Source organism: Protopterus annectens, chromosome 6.part1, assembly GCF_019279795.1.
Source record: "Protopterus annectens isolate FY-2018-M chromosome 6.part1, PAN1.0, whole genome shotgun sequence".
NCBI classification, from domain to species: Eukaryota; Metazoa; Chordata; order Ceratodontiformes; family Protopteridae; genus Protopterus; species Protopterus annectens.
This window is the reverse complement of record NC_056738.1, coordinates 323236764-323257298: the sequence shown is the minus strand read 5'-3', so window position 1 is coordinate 323257298 and position 20535 is coordinate 323236764. Positions and strand designations below refer to the sequence as shown.

At 42.5% G+C, this 20535-nt stretch overlaps 1 protein-coding gene across 1 annotated transcript in view; it reads right to left on the bottom strand.

The window, feature by feature from the left end:
* Positions 1-20535, bottom strand: part of POLA2 (DNA polymerase alpha 2, accessory subunit) — a 633383-nt gene that overhangs the window by 541610 nt on the left and 71238 nt on the right. The window contains exon 3 of the mRNA XM_044075741.1: positions 922-1010. Within this exon, the coding sequence (XP_043931676.1) occupies positions 922-1010 (89 nt within the window). The remainder of the gene's footprint in view (positions 1-921; positions 1011-20535) is intronic.

Below are 20535 nucleotides of genomic sequence, written 5' to 3'. Positions count from 1 at the left end.
GCGGGTCTATATTAGAACAGCAAAGAGGCATTTAATCGAATGCCTCTCCGTCGACACATATACAGCGCACTGAAGTGCGAACGCTCAAAACAGCGATTTCTTTCCCTGGGAAAGAAATCACTTGGCCTTCCCTGTGTGTTTGCTTCTTTCCCCACTGTACTGCGATCTCAGAGTTGGTATATTTAGTTAGGGGGGTGTGAGGGGGGGTGAAGCACCCCACATTGTAATGTTTGAAAGGGTGTTTGTGTGTTAGAGCTACTGATTTCTTTCCCAGGGAAAGAAATCGGTGTTCTGAGCATTCGCGCTTTAGTGCGTTCACTGTATATGTGTCGACGAAGAGGGGTTCGATTAAACGCCTCTTCGCTGTTCTAATATAGACCCCACTCCTGCAGTAGGACTGGGCAGGGGTTGCTCAGTCACACTCCCCCTTCACCACATGTGTGAATGTAGAAGATAAAGGAAGTCAAAGGTTTCATCTAGATCACAAGATAAGACAAAAATGGCTCTGCTGGTCTGTCATTTAAATTTCAGTATAGAATCTGAGACTTTCTATATGCTGATAAACTGGATATGGAGGCATATCCCAAAAACATGTCTTCAATATTCCAAGAAATTACTTCTACAGCTTATCAAGTAATCACCCTAGGTGCAAAAGCTACTTATCAAGGTCAACCTATACTATATTAATTAGAGTGACAACCACAACATAAAGGGCTACCAGGAAGTAATACCACACATTTGAATTTTAAGTAAAAATTCTGTTCCATTGTGCCAGCTTACTGAATTATTTACTTACACACTTTTGCTAGTAAGGTTAAATACAATAAATTAATAATCCAGATCCTGCCAGCCTATTGCATTATTCCAAGACTTATTTGAACACTGTTGACAAACACCTTCAGGCCTACTTTAAAAGGATACAGTTCCTGAAGAGAGGCCAGGTCTTTTGTTCCTAATGATCTGTCTCTCTTAGCAGTTTTCCGTATTTTATTTGCTTCTTTGCTGAGACTCTGAAACAACAAAATATATCATTACATGATGAAAATGTAGAACTTGCATTCAAATTTCATTAAGGGTTTTACTGCTTACAAAGCTGAAACACACAACACATATTAAAATGAACACATTCACAGGACCTGCGTATTTCTCTCACAGGTGAACCACAACACACAATGCATTACTACAGCATCTAGAAAATATTCTGGTATATAGCTGCAAACAAGACGAAAAAAAACTGCTACTGCTGTCTTGCACACTAAACAAAACAATTCACCGAGGTCAAGATCATAAGAGGAGTTTGCTGTCCTGCTGGACAGTAAGAGCAACAAATGACTGAAATATAGGTCTATATCCAACAAAAAGTAAGCAATATTCTGACCACAGAAACATATGATGCAAATTAACCACTGCAGAAACATTAATAAACATAACCAGAAAATATATGTTTTATAGAAAAGCAAACAGCAATTGACCTGTGTTTGCCAGCCACTTTGGTTGGAGCACTTTTTTATACTTCAAAGGCCATAGTACAATCGAGTCCAGTCCATTACATCAGAATACATGATGATTTGGTGAACAGACTTTAAACGGCTTGAAAATAAGAGATAATTGGCATATAATTTGGCAATGGTCACATGACTGTTACTGTGAGCAATAATTAACCTCACAGTTTTTTTCTTCATGTCTGCAGAAATAAACAGGGCAAGAATACTAAACAAAATCAGGTAGTACCTCTCACTGTCAAAGAAAAAAGTGCCAACAGGATTTCAAGCTTCAGCCTTAATCTAGATAATCCATTCCTTGGTAAAAAAAACACCAGCTATCAGAAAAAGAAAAAGAAAGAAAAAGTGACAGCTCTAATTTGACAAGGGAAAGGCCAGATAGCATGGAATGCAGAGCAGAAAATAAGTGAAAAGGACTCTGTGCACAAGTGTGTACGCATGCTTGCATGTATTTTTTATTTACTTTAGTTTGTTTACTGGAATAAGGAAATACGTGATCAACTTCAGACCCAGCCCTGGGGAGAAAAATGAAATGGGCTGATCCAGAAACTGGTCACATTTGATCAGAGATCTACCCACGTAACTAACTTTGAAATAAAATAAACAAAGGTGTAATATAAGGTGCAAAGTAAAGAGTAACAAACTTAAGACTTCTACAAATAAAGTTAAGTAAAGTATATAAATTACTAACCAAATAATATATACAATGAATCAGATCATGTTTAAAAACACTATTCCTCTACAGTATCTATAAGGTTTTGCAGACCAAAGTGAATGACAGAGTACTACACAACTGTCAATAAGCTAAAGGAAGACATTTTGTGTTCTATTAAGGTGTGAAAGATGTTGGGTGACATTGTAAGAATTTTCACTGGCACTCCTTAGGTAGGCAGGATTTAAGCTGGGGTTTGAGATTAGTGTACTCTGTAAGGTCTTTGAAGTAGGTGGGAAATGATTGCCAAAGCCTGGGTGCTAGTATGGAAAAGCCTTATTAGTAAATTGTACTATAGTTCTTGAGGTCTGCAAAATAGGACCAGACTGAGTTTGGCTTCAAGGAGTGTGAAAGTGTCATGATGTAGAAGCTTTAAGAGGAATGACCCTAGCAGGAGGTTGGCCCTGTGTTTTACTGGGAGCCACTTGGCTTTCTTGATTTTGTGGCAGTGGTGTTCTGTTCTTGGGGAATCAATGATGATGATAAAGTGACACATCCTTTTAGAGATGGATTGTATGGTTGTGTTTTCTGTGGAAGCTGCCACAGTCATTGGCAATCCATATTCAAACTGTACAAAGGGGATTGCTTTGGTGACTGCTGCTTTTTAGGGATGAGAAAGGAAGGGAGGGAGTCTTCAATCCAAGAAGAGTAATTGGCTCATTTTAGATCTGATTTTCTAAATATGAAGTTGGAAATTAAACGTCTACTCTAGCTCAGTTTTCCATGGGAACTGAATTTTGATTGGTTTCTTATAGTCATGTGACAACTGAACAGTGTTATATAACAACGGTGTTATGTAATGGATAACTAGTTCTGATGAACAACAAGGACGAAAACACTTAACTTTTAACTGCTTTGTTTGAAAGATATGTTTCTTGAACAAATTATAGCTATTCTTTTTGTTTTAATATGCTCCTTGATGGTAGTTGTTACTTAACATCAACTGAGTGATTTAATAAGACCGTAAATCAAAGTGAGCATTTTTGATTTGTTTGGTTGTTACTTGATTTGTGCTGCACGGACACACACCACTTCTTAAGATTACTTTTCTAGGATCTTCCCTGAAGTTGGGAGGATGAAGATAGGGCAAATGTGAAAGGTCTTTGCTGCTTTGGCAGTGGACTGAATAAGGCAGTTTTTCCCATGTTAGATAAGTAATGGTTCAAAGTCTTTCTCTTTGGCCACTATAGGTAGTGGGAAGGAGCTGGGTGATGGAGATTTGGGTGGAGTGGCAATGGGGGAGTAAAGCAGAGATTATTAAATTCCATGAGAAAATTAATAGCAGAAAGTTGGTCTTTCAAATTCTAGATTGTATTCTGTAAATTACAACTAAGGCTTCTTCAAACAGTGAAAAACTTGACCTCACTCCAAAACTGACTGGGGGAGTGCAAAAGTATGAATTGTTTGGTACTGTCGAGTTTTGGGATTGTCGCCTAATGGATTATTTAGTTTGGTATCTAAGTAAGGTGTACCTTTGCGAGTATCAGGGATTGAGTTAGGTTTCTAAGTAAGGTGTACCTTTGTCAGTATCAGGGATTGGGTTACCTTTTCAATTACAGCACACTTCACTGAGTAGCTGTATTAAATGTCTCAGTTCTGGAGTGAGATATTCATTACTGCTGTGTTTAAATAATCTTGTTATAATGATAAAAAGCATATTTTGCATCTGCAGAAGGGTATGCTCAAGGGTTTCTGCTGCCTTGTTTCTGTCCTGGGATGACAGCATAAGTGACCATTGGTGGAAAGGAAGGTTTTGAGTTGGATGACTTAAGGAGATTAAGGTCTAAAGGAGACATGATTATTCTACTAGCCTGATATCATACAATGTTCTACAAAGAACAAGCAAATTCACTCACTGAAAAACAGAAACAAAGCCAAGATATATTATTTATTATTCAGTTTTGTTTAATGGAGAATAGCCCAATGAAAGAATATACATCTCCCACCAGCAGTGCAAGAGGTAATAGGATATTTGGTTGAAAACGTCTGGTGTAAAATGTGCTTTTCAGCCAGCTGGTATATTCATATCTACTCTAAAAGGGATTTCCCCATACACCACAATGTAGCAGCTCTGAAGGTAAATCACACCTGCATGGCAGGAGGGGGAGGCATTTATTGCTCACAAAAAATAAATTAAAATCTGCATTTTAGTAAAGCCACCAAAATCACCGTAGATCCAAGTTCAGGATATACAGAACAAAGTCAACAATACAATTTAGGAAAAGCAAATGTAATATAAAAACCTGATAAAAGCAAAGTCAATGAAACAAATTTTTTTTAAATCAATAACCATGTTCACAATCATTTTCAGGGCTGGGTACTTACTGGTGAAAGGATACATCCTTCATTAGTAAATAACAGAAGATTTAAGTGAATATGAAGACATGAGATGATGCACTCACAATTAACCAAAGCCCCTCCTAAAATTACTTTATGCGTTGCAATGTTTTAAGACATTATCATTACAGTCAGAAGCCTATTAGATGAAAGGGACTCACAGCAAGAAAATTAATAACAAAAATAAGAAAGTGTTGCAGAATTATCTATGATATATAAAATGGTATCAGAATCTTTCTTTAATTATCTTTACTAAATCATCACACTGTAAACAGGAACATGGGCTCATATACATTACTAGAAAAGAGAACAAACTGCAACACGTTTCCACTGTTATTGTCACACAGTATACTTATCTTTTTAACAACCTTCATTCATCACATTACATAAGTTGTTCAATTCCTTCCCTTAACCTTTACTCTTCCTCCTAAACATAATTCACTTGTACTCTTCCCAAAAATTATATTTCTATATAATTTGCGCCTTCCACTTTCTAAAGATCCATCTTCAGTTCTTATTTCTTCCTTACAATAGCCACAATGTCCCTTACATTGGGAATAGATCCTGATTTCTATTTTCCAGTAATGGCTTTTTTTGACAGCCAGTAACATTATTATTATTATTATTAAAGCCTTACTATGTCAAAACAATTCAGATTCAAAGCTTCACCTCAGAAGTAGTATTTCCTTAGTTGCAACCATTTATTCCTCCAACATTTATGTCAAAAATACTCTGTGGGGAATTGTTTTTAAAATACGCAAACTGAGTGCATTCCCAAAAATACATGTCCCCTGTTACCTCTCTCTTCTCTATCACATTTCCAGCAATTGCCATCTACCTTAGAAAAATCCACTGAAGTCTACTTGAGGTACAAACTGGAATAATATTGAGTCAACAACATTAATCAAATGACCTTTGCACTTTTGCTTTGTCAAATGTTCTACCATATATGTTATTAATTGTACTAATTTGTGGAGCTTTTCTCCCCAGGCCTCCACTGAAAATGGGTTCCTGACCCAGTCGGACTTTCCTGGTCAACAAATGCCAAACAAATAAAATAAATAAAAATAGTAAGGAAATCATTCACAACGTATGTTCAGGAACAACAATTACTTCAGATTGTAAAAAAAGCTAACAGGGAAATGAACATGCTATACATTGTGTTCCTAAAGAAATTACTGTTACTTCATGTCAAGTTTTACCACCGTTGATGTCCAGTGATCATGGGGTTATAAAGGTTAAATTGTTAGAAAATGTTGCCAAACTGAAATTTAAACCAATGCACAGAAGATTAACTGCAGATTATATGAAAGCAAAACAGTCAGTATGTAAAACTAACCAGAGTGATGCATTCTGTGGGAAAAAGTACAGTTTTGTACCTACCATAAATGTAGATGTTTGAAGATCCACATTGCTGCAGTCATAACCTGTGGGTAGTCCGCTGTCCTCGGTCGGCCCGAATACCAAAGTATTAGGCTGGCGTCGGTCATGGGCGCTCAGATCTGACGTCAGTGCGTCCCGGTATTAAAGCGCATGACCGACATCATATCCTCAGTCTTTTCTTGCCCCAGATGTCAGAAGGCCCAAAAAGAAAGGCCACAGCCTAAAATAGAAAAAACCTCCAAAACCCATGTACAAACAATATCTACAACCAAACAAACAAACACTCCAAACTACAGAGGGAAGGAGGGAGGGAATTGGACTGCAGCAATGTGGATCTTAGAACATCTACATTTATGGTAGGTACAAAACTGTACTATGTTCTTCATCTCACATTGCTGCAGTCATAACCTGTGGGTAGAATCCCAAAGCAAAAGTAAAGGGAGGTTGGCCAAATCATAAAGCATTGGGGCTGCTAATAAGCCCTGCAAGACTGCAGTGGCAAACCCAGCCCTAGATTTGGAATAAAGAGGGAGATGGTAATGTTTAGAAAAAGTGTGCACTGAACTCCAAGTAGCTGCTTCCAAAATATCTTTGGTAGCTACCCCTCAAAAAGCAGTAGAAGTGGCAGTAGCCCTAGTGGAATGAGGTCTGATTCCAGCGGAATCTCCTTACCATGATGAGAATAACAAAAGCAATACAATGACCAATCCACTTAGAAATAGATTGTTTAGAAACAGGTTTCCCTGAGAGCTCAAAGCAAAAGAAACAAATAACTGTTGAGACTGTCTGAAACTTTTAGTCCTGCTCAAATAATAACGCAACTGCCTGTGAATATCCAAAGTGTGCAAAATTTTCTCCCCTTTATTTTGGGGATCAGCATAAAAAGTAGGCAAATGAATAGATTGGTTCAGGGCCACATTTGAAACCACTTTAGGCATAAAAGTAGGGTTAGTACAGAGATACCCTATCCTTATGAAAAATCAGGAAGGGCTCAACTGCCATGAGAGCCTGTAATTCAGAAACCCTTCTAGCAGACGTAATGGCCAACAAAAAAGCAGTCTTCCAAGACAAAAACTTTAACTCAGACGTAGCTGCAGGTTCAAAAGGAGGTAAAGTAAGTTTTTCCAACACAAAATTGAGATCCCAGGAAGGAGTAGGAGCTCTACGTGGGGGGTCTTATGTTCTTTGCCCCTCTAAGGAATTGTTTAAACAAAGGATGAGAGAATAATGGTGGGTCACAGTCATAGTGAGCAGAAATGGCTGCAGCATGAACTTTTACAGAGGAGAAAGACAAGCCTTTGCCTAATAATTCTGTAAGATATTGAAGAGAAACACTCAAATTAGGCCTGGAAACATCAAAACTCCTTGCTGTGCTCCAAATAAAAAATCTCCTCCCATTTATCAGCATAAACTTTCCTTGTGCTAGGCCTTCTGGCCTCCAAAATAACATTCAAAACTTGTTGAGGAAGCTTCGACCCTCCAGGTTCTAGAACAGAATATGCCAGGCTGTTAGATGCAGGGACTGAATCCTGACATTGAGGAAATGATTGCCCGCCTGGGACAAAAGGTGTGGAATTGAAGGCAAAGGCCAGGGAGGCTCCCGTACTAAACTCCTCAGCAGAGGGTACCAGTGCTGTCGAGGCCAATCCGGAGCTATTAGAATCATGGAGGGCTTGTCTTGTCTGACCTTCAAGAGCACCTTGGGAAGGAGAGGCAGAGGAGGAAAGGCATAGACGTGAAGATTGCTCCAACTGAATGATAGAGCATCCACTTTCCAAGCTGTGGGATGAAACATCTTTGTGCAAAACTTTGGCAACTGGAAATTTAGTGGAAAAGCGAACAGATCTATGTCTGGAGTCCCCCATATCACTGTCAACTGTCGAAATACATGAGGATCCAACTTCCACTCGTGGGGAACCACCATCTGTCTGCTCAAAACATCTGCTAAGGAGTTCTGTGCTCCTGGCAGAAACCTTGCCTGAAGAGTGAGGTGCATACTGAGAGCAGTCTCCCACAGAATCATAGCTTGTCTGCAAAGAGGGTACGAATGGGTTCCCCCTTGCTTGTTGATGTACCACATGACAGTTGTGTTGTCTGTTTGAATCAACACTTGTCCCGGTGAAGTAAATCCTTGAAAGCCATCAATGCAAATTGGACTGCTAACATCTCCTTCAAGTTGATATGTAAATGTTGAAGTCTGGCAGGCCACGTGTCTTGAACCCACTTTCCATTGAGGTGTGCTCCCCAAGCCTTGTCCGAGGCATCTGTCGTTAAGATCTGACTCGCCTCTGGTCGGGTCACAGAGAGTCCCTTGTTTAGGTGACATTCCTGAGCCCACCACAAAAATTCCTTTTGAATGCAAGGTATTATTTGAATGACAGTGTCTAGATCGTGGCAGTGTTGTGTCCATACATTTTGAGATACCATTGTAGCTTCCTCATATGCAGTTTGGCATTGGGAAGCACCAGAATACAAGATGCCATGAACCCCAAGGCTTGAAGGACTGTCCTTGCAGTCAGCCTGGACCGTAGAGACAATTGCTGGAAGTAAAGTGTAAGGTTTCTCTGCTTGTCCGGGGTCAAAAAAGCCATCTGGGAAGCTGTATTCAGTCTCACACCCAGAAAGCACATTTCCTGAGAGGGTACTAGACTGGACTTTGTTTCGTTCACAGAATACCCTAGGCACCTTAACACTGCCATAACATACTGTAGATGATGAAGAAGCTTGTTTCGTCTTGAGCAAGAATCAGGCAATCGTCCAAATAAGGATAAATTTGTATTCCTCTTAACCTTAAGAAGGCTATCACGGGGCCAGAACCTTTGTGAACACCCTGGGCAGTAGATAAGCCAAAGGGCAATGCAGAGAACTGATAATGTAAAGTCCCAGCCCGAAAACGCAGGAATCTCCTGCAACTGGGTCTGATTGGAACATGAAGATAAGCCTCTTTGAGATCCAGAGTTACCATCCAGTGGTCTTTGCCCAACAGAGGCAGAAGTTGTTGCAACGTCAACATTTTGAATTTTGGAATGTCCAGGTACATGTTGAGGATAGATAAATCCAAAATTGGTCTCCAAGTGTTTCCTTTCTTTGGTACAAGAAACAGGCGAGAATAAAATCCTAGGCCCACTTCTGACATAGGGACCTGCTGTATAGCCCCCATTTGAAGAAGTAAAGAAATCTGTTTGTGAGCCTCTACTCTTTGCTGAGGAGGAACGTCTGGCATGCCTTTGAAAGGAGGCAATGTGTGGAAATAAAACTTGTAGCCTCGGTTTATAATGTCCAATACCCATTTGTCCTGGGTGACTAAAAGCCAGTTTTGCTTGAAAAGTGCTAACTTTCCTCCCAAAGGAGCTGCCAGACAGGAGGGATCTGGCAGCTGAAGATGCAGGTCATTGGGCCTGTTTACGAAAGGACTGGCCTCTGCCCTCACTTGTAGATGGTGCAGGGGAACTCCACGTTCTAGGCCTGAAAGAACCCTGAGCTCTGCCCCTACCACGTCTAGATCTGCCCCTAGACTGTAAATCAGAAGAAGGGTAAGCCCATCCCTTAGTAGGCCAATTTCTGCTAAACTTACCGGGCTGCACCTGCAAAAAATCTTTAACAGTCTGCATAGACTTAGCCTTGTCTTCCATTTTCTTTAAGACAGACTCCACAGGAGTACCAAACAAAACTTCAGACTGTAAAGGAGCATCCAAAATTCTAGCTTTAACATGCTCTGACAAACTCTGATCCTTAAGCCAGGCGTGCCTGCGAATAACTGATCCAGTGGCAGCCACCCTGGAAGAAGCCTGTAAAGCATCGAAACCACACTGCAAGGAATGCTTACCCACCTGATCAGAGGCATGAACCAACTCCTGTAATTCCTTACACTCTATGCCCTCTGCCAAAGCATCTACCTTAGATTTTAATTGAGTAAGGAGAAAATTCTGGTACTTTAACATATGAAACTGGCAATTCAAAGCCCTCATTGCTAGAGTGGAAGAGGTGTACACTTTTTTACCCCACCTATCCAAAGCTCTAGATTCTTTATCCATAGGAACTGGATTCTTGACAACAGAAGCCCTGACACCCTTAGGTCCCTGACTAATAGTTTCTGGGTCAGCCCTTGGGCTCTTATACAGATATTTATGAGCCTCAGGCACCCTGTAATACCTATCAGGTTTAACTGGCGAGGAGGCAAAGAGTCTGGATTAAGGGAAGCCTCAGAGAAAACATCCTGAACAACATCCAAAACAGGAGGTATAGCTAAGGGCCGATGTTGAGGCAAAAACAAAAATTCCTAAGCCTCTTTCGAATCCGAGAAATCCTGACCTTCCCATTTAAAATGCTCCCTCATAGAATGTAAGGTTTCTGAGAAGGAAAAATCCTCTGGAGGAGAAGCAGAAGGACTGGAATCCTCTACATCCGAATCTGAATAAGGAGGAAAATCCTGAGTGTCTTCAGCCGAAGACTCTGAGTAATCTGAAGCCTGTTCCAAACTTTCCACTTCTGGCTCCACCCTAGGCCTCTTATCTGGAGGGGGCATAGAACCCCTGATTAAGGAAATTAAATCTTCTGCCATTTTAAGCATGTGCTTTTTAGGCACAGAGCCTGCAGAACTAGGACTGACACCTGAGGAGGGCAAACCAGGCCTGCCCTTAGAAGGTACCTTAGAGACTGAAGGAGAAGGCCTAACCACCTTAGGCAAAGAAGGGAGTACAGCAACCTGAGAGGCCCCTTCAGCCTGACCTGACTCCTGTGAGGCCACATCTTGCAAAATTAATGTCTCCCCCTGAGACTCAGCTGAAACCTCGGCTGGATCTACAGATTCCAGCGTAGTTTCTAAGAACCGGCGTCCGAACGGACGACTCATCCTGCTTGGACCTTAACGACTTATCCTTGCGCTTCTTAGCAGAGCGCGCCGGAGGATCCGACGGCATATTGTAATTACACCGCTTCCCAAAGACAAGCCTAGCGCAATCTAACCTACGTTTAATGGTGTGCTTATTAAACTTAGCACAAAAGTGACACCCGACTACGTCGTGCTCAGGCCCCAAACAAGGAATACAGAGAGAGTGGTAATCCCTATGCGGTATTTGTTTCCCACAAGAAATACAATTATTCACTTTTTCTGACATCCGGAATTAACTGAGGCAAGAAAAAACAAAAATATTCCCCAACGGGGTACTTAGCCCAACTTGGTTTCGGTCTGAAACTCGAAATCTGAAAATTTCAGAACGCCGAATGGCACTTGCAAACGCTGCTTCTGCTTCGGACCATGCGGCAAAAAGACTGAGGATATGACGTCGGTCATGCGCTTTAATACCGGGACGCACTGACGTCAGATCTGAGCGCCCATGACCGACGCCAGCCTAATACTTTGGTATTCGGGCCGACCGAGGACAGCGGACTACCCACAGGTTATGACTGCAGCAATGTGAGATGAAGAACATCTGCAGAAAGAATATGGAAAGTTTTGAAAGAGAAATTGTTTTGAGTGCAAAAAATCAAAACAAGAAGTTTAACATCAGGATCTAGGCATACAACATCAAGTGAATATATTTCCATAAGAACAAGATACCTGATTAAGGTGAGAGACAAAATGTATAAGAAATTTGAAAACTGAAATAAAATAAACAAGCTGGACAAACAAATTAAGTACAGTGTGAGACAAGATGAAGAAAAATTTGAAGAAAATTTATATAAAGATATTCAGCATAATAGGAAACCATTTTACAGATACATAAGATATAAAATGTATGTAGATTCTAAAATTTATTCTCAGACACAACAGATTATAGATATATTTAAAAAATCTTATGCAAAATAGTTTGGCTCCACAAAGGGAGTGAAATCCAGATAACCTCGGATACTGAAATCAAATTAGATCATGTTGAAAAAGAACTCTGCAAACTGGATCCAAACAAAGAACAGGGAGGAGACAGAATTAGTAATAATGACCTAAGAACACTTCAGAAAGAACTTACAGTACCAGTACACATTGGTTTACAAAGTCCATTGAACATGTGGGAAAAATAACTGTAAACAGTCGCACACCTCATTGCTGGGTGTGACATACTAATGGCAGAAAGACTGTATATTGAAAGGCATAATAATGTGGCAAGACTGTTGCACTGGGGATTGTGCAAACATGGTATGGTACCGAAGTGGCTGAAAAACTTTGGAAACATGATCCATAAAGCATCACAGAAAATGATGAAGTTGACATCACATGGGATCGCCCATTACTAACAGTTCAAAAGATAGATGTTAGAAAACTAGATATAGTGGTCCATGAAAAGAAGACAAAGGTAGCATTGACCACCGAAATCGCCACACCCAGTGACTACATTATCTTGCGCACAGAGAGACACAAAGTCATAAAACATTAGGATCTGCGGTCAGAAACAAGAGGAATTTGGAAAAACGATACCCAGACAGTTCCAAAAGTAGTAGGACCAACGGGTCTTATAAAAAAGAATCTACAATCGTACTTAAATATGTTACCAATACAAGTAACCCCATACGAATTGCAGGAGGAGTCATTACTGGGCACATTGTGGGTGCTGCGAAGAGCACTTCTGGCTGACATCAAAGACTGAAAATAGAAGTTATGTCCTTACCATAACGTTCCATGTGGAGTGTTCATCTCGCCTTTGTTCTTACACATGGGTTCGGAGCCGATCCTCGGCTCCGTGCCGGCCTCTTGCAAGCTCTGCATCGAGAAGAAGCTCGAGACAATCTAATACCCACAATCCCCCTCTGCCTTTACCTCAGATCTAGTTTGCAAGCAAACCAATCTACATAACAGTACATTCATGCCATACATCTATACATACATAACAGACACATATAAGTATATGTGTATACCAACTATGTACAGAGAATAAAGACAGTAGTAAAATGCTTCTGGCCAGGCATCAAAGAACGTTCCTCCTAAGGGTGGGAGGGTGGGACTGTAAGAACAAAGGCGAGATGAACACTCCACATCGAACGCGTTATGGTAAGTACATAACTTCTATATGTGATAGTGTTCAATCTCGCCGCTTGTTCTTACACATGGGTAGCAGCCTTAGCTCCTAAATCCTGAGGAACTCACGGGAGGACGTTCTTGAGCACAGTGGAACCAAAGGTTGCTCTGTCCCTAGAAACCTTATCTACTTTATAATGAGAAATAAATGTATGTGGCTTAGACCAGGTAGCAGCCGCACAAATAGCATCCAGAGGTAGGCGAGCTGCATGAGCCAAAGACGTAGATATTGATCTTGTGGAATGTCCCTTGGGTTTGTTTAGAAGGGGTTGATTTGCAGAATCGTATACATAGATTATACAATCAGATAACCACTTTGAAAGAGTTCTTTGGTAACTGCAAGTCCTTTCCTGCTATCAGCAAAAGCCACAAAGAGTTGATCTGTTTTCCTGTGATCTTTTGTTCTATCCAAATAAAACCTTAGCTGTCTGTGAACATCCAATTTGTGCAACATATACTCCATTTTGTTGGAGTGGTTTTGAAGAAAGTGGGTAATTCAATGGACTGATTAATGTTGTTAATAGAACACACTTTAGGGAGGAAGGATGAATTGGTACGAAGAGAAACTCTGTCAGAGTGAAAGATTAGATAAGGGTGCTTGATGGAGAGAGCCTGAAGTTCAGACACTCGTCTAGCAGAAGTAATGGCCACCAGAAAGAGAGTTTTCCAGGACAAAAATTTTAATGGGCAAGAAGAGGCAGGTTCAAAGGGGCAACATTAATTTAGATAGTAACAAGTTTAGACTCCAAGGTGACGTAGGAGATCTGACCGAGGTCTAATATGAAAAACTCCTTTTAAGAAGGCTTTACAAAGTCTGTGAGCCATGATAGGAGCTCCACACTCTTCCACATGGAAATTCAAATGGCAGCCAATTGAACTCTTAGAGTAGCAGGAGAAGCACCCTGATGAAATAAGTCTGTCAAGAACTCTAAAATCTTATTCAAAGGAGCTGTAAAGGGATCAACGTGGTGTGTATTCGCCCAGAATACAAACCGCTTCCATTTGCTAGTATATGTTTTAGTAGTGGAAGCCTTATGCGAAGCCACTAATATATTCTGAACTGCTGGTGACAAGAGATCAGACCTGGCTAAGTTGGGAATTGGAGCAGCCAAGCTGCTAGATGGAGTGACAGGAGCGGGATGGGGAACCCCTGACGAGTGAGTCAACAGATCCGCTCTGGGTCCAGAATCCAGGGTCCCCGAATGCAGTGAGTTTTCAGGAGGGAAACCAAATTTGACGAGGCCAGAATGGAGCAATGAGAATTATCGTCCTGTGAAGGTTCCTGGCTTTCTGGAGAAATTTCGTATCAGAGGAAATGGAGGAAATGCACAGGAGTCCCGGGCCAATCGTAAACCAGTCGCCCCTGGGGACTTCCCTGGAGGGGTAATAGGGCAAAGTAGCTCCTGCATTTGGCGTTCATTGGAGACGCAAACAGGTCGCAGGAAGGCTGGCCCCATGTGCGAAAAATCCTTTTCGCCACTGACTGTTTCAGAGACCACTCGTGTGGTAGCAGAATTGCTCTGCTCAGCTTGTCGGCTATGACGTTGGATGACCCGGGATGTGCGTTGCTAGAAAGCGACCCGTGGACTCTGCCCACTGCCAAATTCTCATGGCCTCTCTGCATAGTTGATAGGACCTGGTTCCCCTTGTTTGTTTATGTACCAGGCTACCGACATGTTGTCCGTCTGAACTGCAATAGTCCCTAGAGGAAGAAGGGGAGCAAAGTGTTGCAACGCTAGAAACACTGCCCTCAACTCTAGTACATTGATGTGCAGATTGTACTCCAAATTGGTCCATTCGCCTTGGACTGTCTGTCCCTGAAAGATGCCCCCCCACCCTATCAGGGAAGCGTCCGTGGTCACCGTAACTGTAGGCGTGGGTAGCACAAACGGCCTCCCTGGGAAAGGTTGCACGTTTGGAGCCACCAGTTTAGGTCTGTTTTGCAAGTCTTTGTTATGAGAATCTCGTGTGTTAGAGGTAGCTGTTGAAATGACCATTGAGCAAACAGTAGCCATTGTAGAACTCTCATGTGCAGCCTTCCCAGGGAATTGCAATAAGGGAGGCTGACATGAGGCCCAACACCTTCAGAACTAGTTTTGCAGGAGATTTCCTTGACAAGAGCAGAAGACGATGTGAGTCTGCAGCGATACTATCCTTTCTGTGGGAAGCCTCAGAATTAATTGCCGTGTGTTTAACTCTGCTCCTATGAACAAGATATTTTGTGATGGCTGAAGTAAGGATTTTCAAATTTACGGAGATCCCTAGGTGAACACACAGTTGAAGAACATAGTCTCTGGCCTGCAGTAGTTGACGCTGGTGGTGGCTGAAAGGAGCCAGTCGTCCAGATACGGAAACACCTGGAATCCCTGACGTCTCAAGTGAGACGCTACCACTGCCATGCATTTGGTGAAGACCCTGGGGCTGAGGTCAGACCAAAGGGCAGGGCTCAAATTGAAAGTGACTGGCTCCCAGCCGAAGCGCAAATGATCTCTGGATGCCCTGGCCATTTTGATGTGGTAGTATGCATCCTCTAGATCTATTGAGCACATCCACTGCCCTTCTGTAGAAATGGAAGGATCGACTGAAGCGTGACCATTCGAACTTTTCTTTCTTGACGAAAGTATTGAGGTAACTCAGGTCTAGAATGGGCCTCCAGTCCCCTGTTTTCTTTGGAACTAAAAGAACCTTGAGTAAGTCCCGAATCCTTGCTGGTCCGCTGGGACTGGCTGGATGACTCTTTTGTCTAATAACTTTGAAATTTCTAAAGCTGCTGGCTCTCAGATGGGGGTACATCTGGGAGTCTTTTCTTTGGAATGGGATAAGATAGAAAGGGTATGGTGTAACCTCTGGTAACTACGCTTTTACCCAATTGTCTGTAGTTATATCTTGCCAGGCCTGAGGGTAAAGGCTAGCGACCCCGACTGCCTCCAGAGCAGGACAGTCGGGCCTCCTCTCAGGAGTGCTGGAAAGGTTTACCAGGAGTGTATCCCTGTCACCTTGATGTTGCGGACCCTCTGCCGCCAGGGCGGCGTCTTCCACCTCTGCCCCTCCTCTGCCTCTAGAGGGGCATCACCCTGTGTGCCCGGAAAGACCCTTGATTTTGTTTCAAACCACATTTTCCCACCGTTGCCCTTTGGGGTACGGTCTGGTTGGGGTGGAAAAATGGACTCCGACAGCAGACAGAGTCTTTCCCTCTTGTTCACACCGGGTAAGGGTCTCCTTTACCTTGGGGCCAAAAGAGTGGCACCGTCAAATGGGGCGTTTGTAAAGGAAGACTTGAAGGCTTCCGCAAAGGAGCATAGGCGCATCCAGGATTGTCTCAAGAGCAATCGCTGAAGCTGCTGCCCTACTCGAACCTTCGCTGCGAGGAAATCAGCCTCATGGACGAGTTAACAATCGATGTTAGGGTATTAAGTTGCTGTCACTTTCTCTGAGACAGCTGCATCTGTAGAACCCTGGAGGGTATCTCCCAACTCTTTGACTAGATCCCTCTGCAGACGTGTAAAATGGGTCAAATAGTTCAGGGACCGCATGGAAAAAGCCGCTGAACTAAAATGCGCTTCCCATATCTATCCATCGTCCTAGAATCTTTATTAGGCGGATGGACAGACGAAGAAGACTCCGACATCTCCTTTTTCGTGGCTGCAGCCACCACCATAGCGTCTACTGGAACTCCTTTAGTAAGGTAGGACTTATCCTGAGGTGCTGTGATGTACTTGTTCGGTTTCCTAGGAACAGGTTCCACTGTGTCAGGAGCCTCCCGCCCTTGAGCAATAAGTTCCATTAGTTCGTCAAGGGCGGAGTGACCCAGGAGGAGGAAGAGGCGAGCACCAAATGCCTTCAGCAGAACTGACTCATCCTCAGAAGGGGGAAGGGACTGCCAGTCACCTCTCTGCTTCAGGATCTCCAAAATGTCTGAAAAAGAGACATCTTCTGAAGGTGACTTAGGGGACCCTTCTGACTCATCTAAGTCAGTATCAGATGTTATGGATTCTTGTGGAGAATCCAAGTGTCTCCTCTTACACAGTCTCTTCCTAGGGACTTCCTCGTGGGGAGCATCCGAAGAAGCCTCGAGGAAGAGGGGCACCTCCAGGGGTGGCTGAGACACTGGTGCGGCTTGGATGTGGCCGTGGGTGCAGATGAAGACAAAGGCCCTTTATGGGGAGGAGAAACTGCTTCCACTGATGTGGTTGTCTGGGTAGACAACACCTTCCTCATCAGGTCGAACGCTCCCGGGTCCCGCATCGAAGAATCTCCCGGCTCCGAAGAAATGGGAAGAATCCCCGACACAGGCACCGAAGGCATCGACCCCGAGGACGGAGCCGAATCGATCCGTGCCGAGGCCCCGAGGGGGAGAGTCGGAACCGACACGTCGGTTCGACTCTCGGCCCCGGAACCAAGAACAGACCGTCGGCTCCGACGGAGTCGAGGTGAGGGGAACAGACCGAGAAAAGGACGGTTCTGGACCCGAGGGCTCCACAATCAGCAGATCAGCCTCTTCCGGCTCCGAAGACTGAATCGGTCTCGGAGGAGGAATGGATGGAGATACAGGAAGGCCTTCAAGTTTCGACACCAGCTGGGTGGAAACCGAAATAAGTTTAGAGAGGGCCGAATGCTCCAGCAGCTTCTGCACCACACGATCCACATCGACATCCGAAAGTTTAGAGGAGGAACGGGTCGAAGGAACCGAAGACGGAGCCGACCTCAATATGGCGAAGGAGGGAGCTCCATCACCGGTTCCAAGACTCGAGGCTCAGGAACCGACACCAGTTGAACACTCGGCCCCAAGTCTGTGGAACCGGTGATCTAACCTTTGAAGAAGAGCTCGGAGCCGATGACTTGGGCTCCGATGTCTTCGATTCCTTAGAGGACTTCGATGCCTGGTCAGAAGCATCCAAAGCCTCTTGGAAAGCTGGTTTCAACAGACCCCTGTCCATTAGTTTCCTGCCTATCTGTCATGACCCTCCCACTGAAAGAGTGACAAATGGAGCAATCCTCTTGTAAGTGGAGAGGGCCAAGGCAGTAGACACAGGAACTATGGTTGTCAGTGACCGACATTTTTTGGCCACACTGACAACGCTTGAAACCAGACTTTGCCTTCTCAGACATTGTAGGTAATAAACAAGTCTAGAAACAAAAACACAGTCAAATCCGTGAAAATAGTCACAATCAGGTAAATGTCACAATCAGGTAAATGTCAAATCCGGTTAGTCACAATCAGGTAAATTTGACTCAATATAGCAGTATATGGTAAGGGTGTAGGCCCCGGTACAAAAATACCGATAAAAGGGTTAACGGTACCAAAGAACTACGGAACCAGAACACAATCACACCAGGCAATACTAACAATATTAAGTTAAATAAAATTCTCAGTAAAATACAACAAAAAGTTATATCTTAGCTTAGAAAACCCTCGAGCTAGCTCCCAACGATGCGAATGCAGCAGCGGCAAACTAGATCTGAGGTAAAGGCAGAGGGGGATTGTGGGTATTAGATTGTCTCGAGCTTCTTCTCGATGCAGAGCTTGCAAGAGGCCGGCACGGAGCCGAGGATCGGCTCCGAACCCATGTGTAAGAACAAACGGCGAGATTGAACACTATCACATCAATACTAATTTTATGAACTTTAATCATATTTTGACTTAGGAATGGGATCCATTCCCGCCATGATACTAGAAGCCCAAAAGACTTGGAGAAATTAAAAAAGAGAATTATACCATTATATCTATTATTTACTAGATCGTATAAATATGGGGAGATTCCTCAAGATTGGAGACGTGCACTTATTAAACTTGTCTTTAAGGGAAAGGGGAGTAGGACAAACCCAGAGTCACACAGACCCTTAAGTCTACTTTCATGCTGTGAAAAAATAATGGAGAAGGTAATACTGGATAATTTACTGTCAGAATTGGAAAGGATGAGACTTGAAACCATATATCGCATGCATATGTTGAAACAGCTCTATTACCACCTGTAATATGATGCTCTATAACAATATAACAGCAGCTATGAATAAAACAATTGTTGTGATGTAATTTATATAGATTTAACTTCAGCATTTGACAGGGCCATACACAAAACACTGATCAATATATATTGGAACAACCAGGGATTGATTTAGTCTTGATAAGATGGACAGCTGCATGGCTTAGGACATGGAAAGTATACAGAAATTGGACAGGGGAAATTTCTGGTTACAGTCAGGGCTCTGTCGTAGGCTCATGTTTGTTTAGGCTGCATCTTTCAGACCTGTCTTTTTCATCTGTGGTGTTCTACAGTCTGTATGTAGATATCAAGAAATTTGGTAAACTTATTACATGTGTTACAGACAGGGTATGCCTGCAAAAGAACTTGACTAAATAGACCACTTGGGCACAGGAGAATAAAATGCTGATAAATACATCAAAAACTAACTATATCAGATTTGGGTGACATACACTGAAAGGTGAGTATTTAATACAGCACACAGTGATTGAAACTGTAAAGTCATTTAAGGACCTGGGTATATGGGTAGATCCAGATATAAGTTTTTCTAATCATATCAACCAATTGGTTAACGATATAGCAATAACCCACGCCTGGGTGTGGGTAATGCTGGATTTACCCACGGTTGGCGTGGTTTGGTCCGGGTGAAGCCCGAGGACCAAACAAAGCCAACCGTGGTAAATCCAGCATTACCCACACCCAGAAGTGGTTATTGCTATTATATGACATTATTTAAGAAAAGAAACTATTACTTTTCTTAAATAATGGCATAGTATAATGCCTGTTTACTGCCCTTCTGCAGATGTCTGGCATCCGGCAGTTCTGATGTACTGCTAAACTGGCAGTACATCAGAGCTGTGCAAAAGCAACGGAGAAAGCAAGATCTCCGTTGCTTTTTTATTTCGCTATGTTAAATGGGTTTAACATGGCGAGACAGTTTTAAAATAAGCAACGGAGATGTCCGTTGCTTATTTTAACTGTCTCGCTATGTTAAACCCATTTAACATAGCAACAGTAAAAAGCAACAGAGATCTTGCTTTCTTGTTCTTTAAATGTCTGCTATGTTAAATGGGTTTAGCATGGCGAGACAGCTTAAAATAAGCAACGGAGATCTCCGTTGCTTATTTTAAAGCTGTCTCGCTATGTTAAACCCATTTAACATAGCGAGACAGTGTTTTAAAAGTAGAGTTATACTAATGGAAAAAAGTCTGGGCGACCGGACCTTTTTCCATTAGTATAACTCGATTTACAATGTGCACGCTGGCCAATCAGCGTGCACGTTTTGGGGGGGTCATGGTATAATAGTTATAGAACTATAGGTTGTATAAAAAGATTTATAAAGTCTAGGAAATCAGAAATTATACTCTAGGAAATCAGAAATGATGTAGTCATTATTAATTACATTAGACCCAAATTTGAGTATGGAAACCTGAAAAGAAAACAACCACAAGTAAACTGGAAACAGTACAGAAGAATGATGTCTCATATAGATATTTAAGAGGAGATCTTATTCAGGTATATAGGGTGTTTCGTGACAACTACCTCTGGGATTATTTGGGGTTATCAAGAAGTAGTAGAGAATCATCAGACAACCTATGCAGAATATTC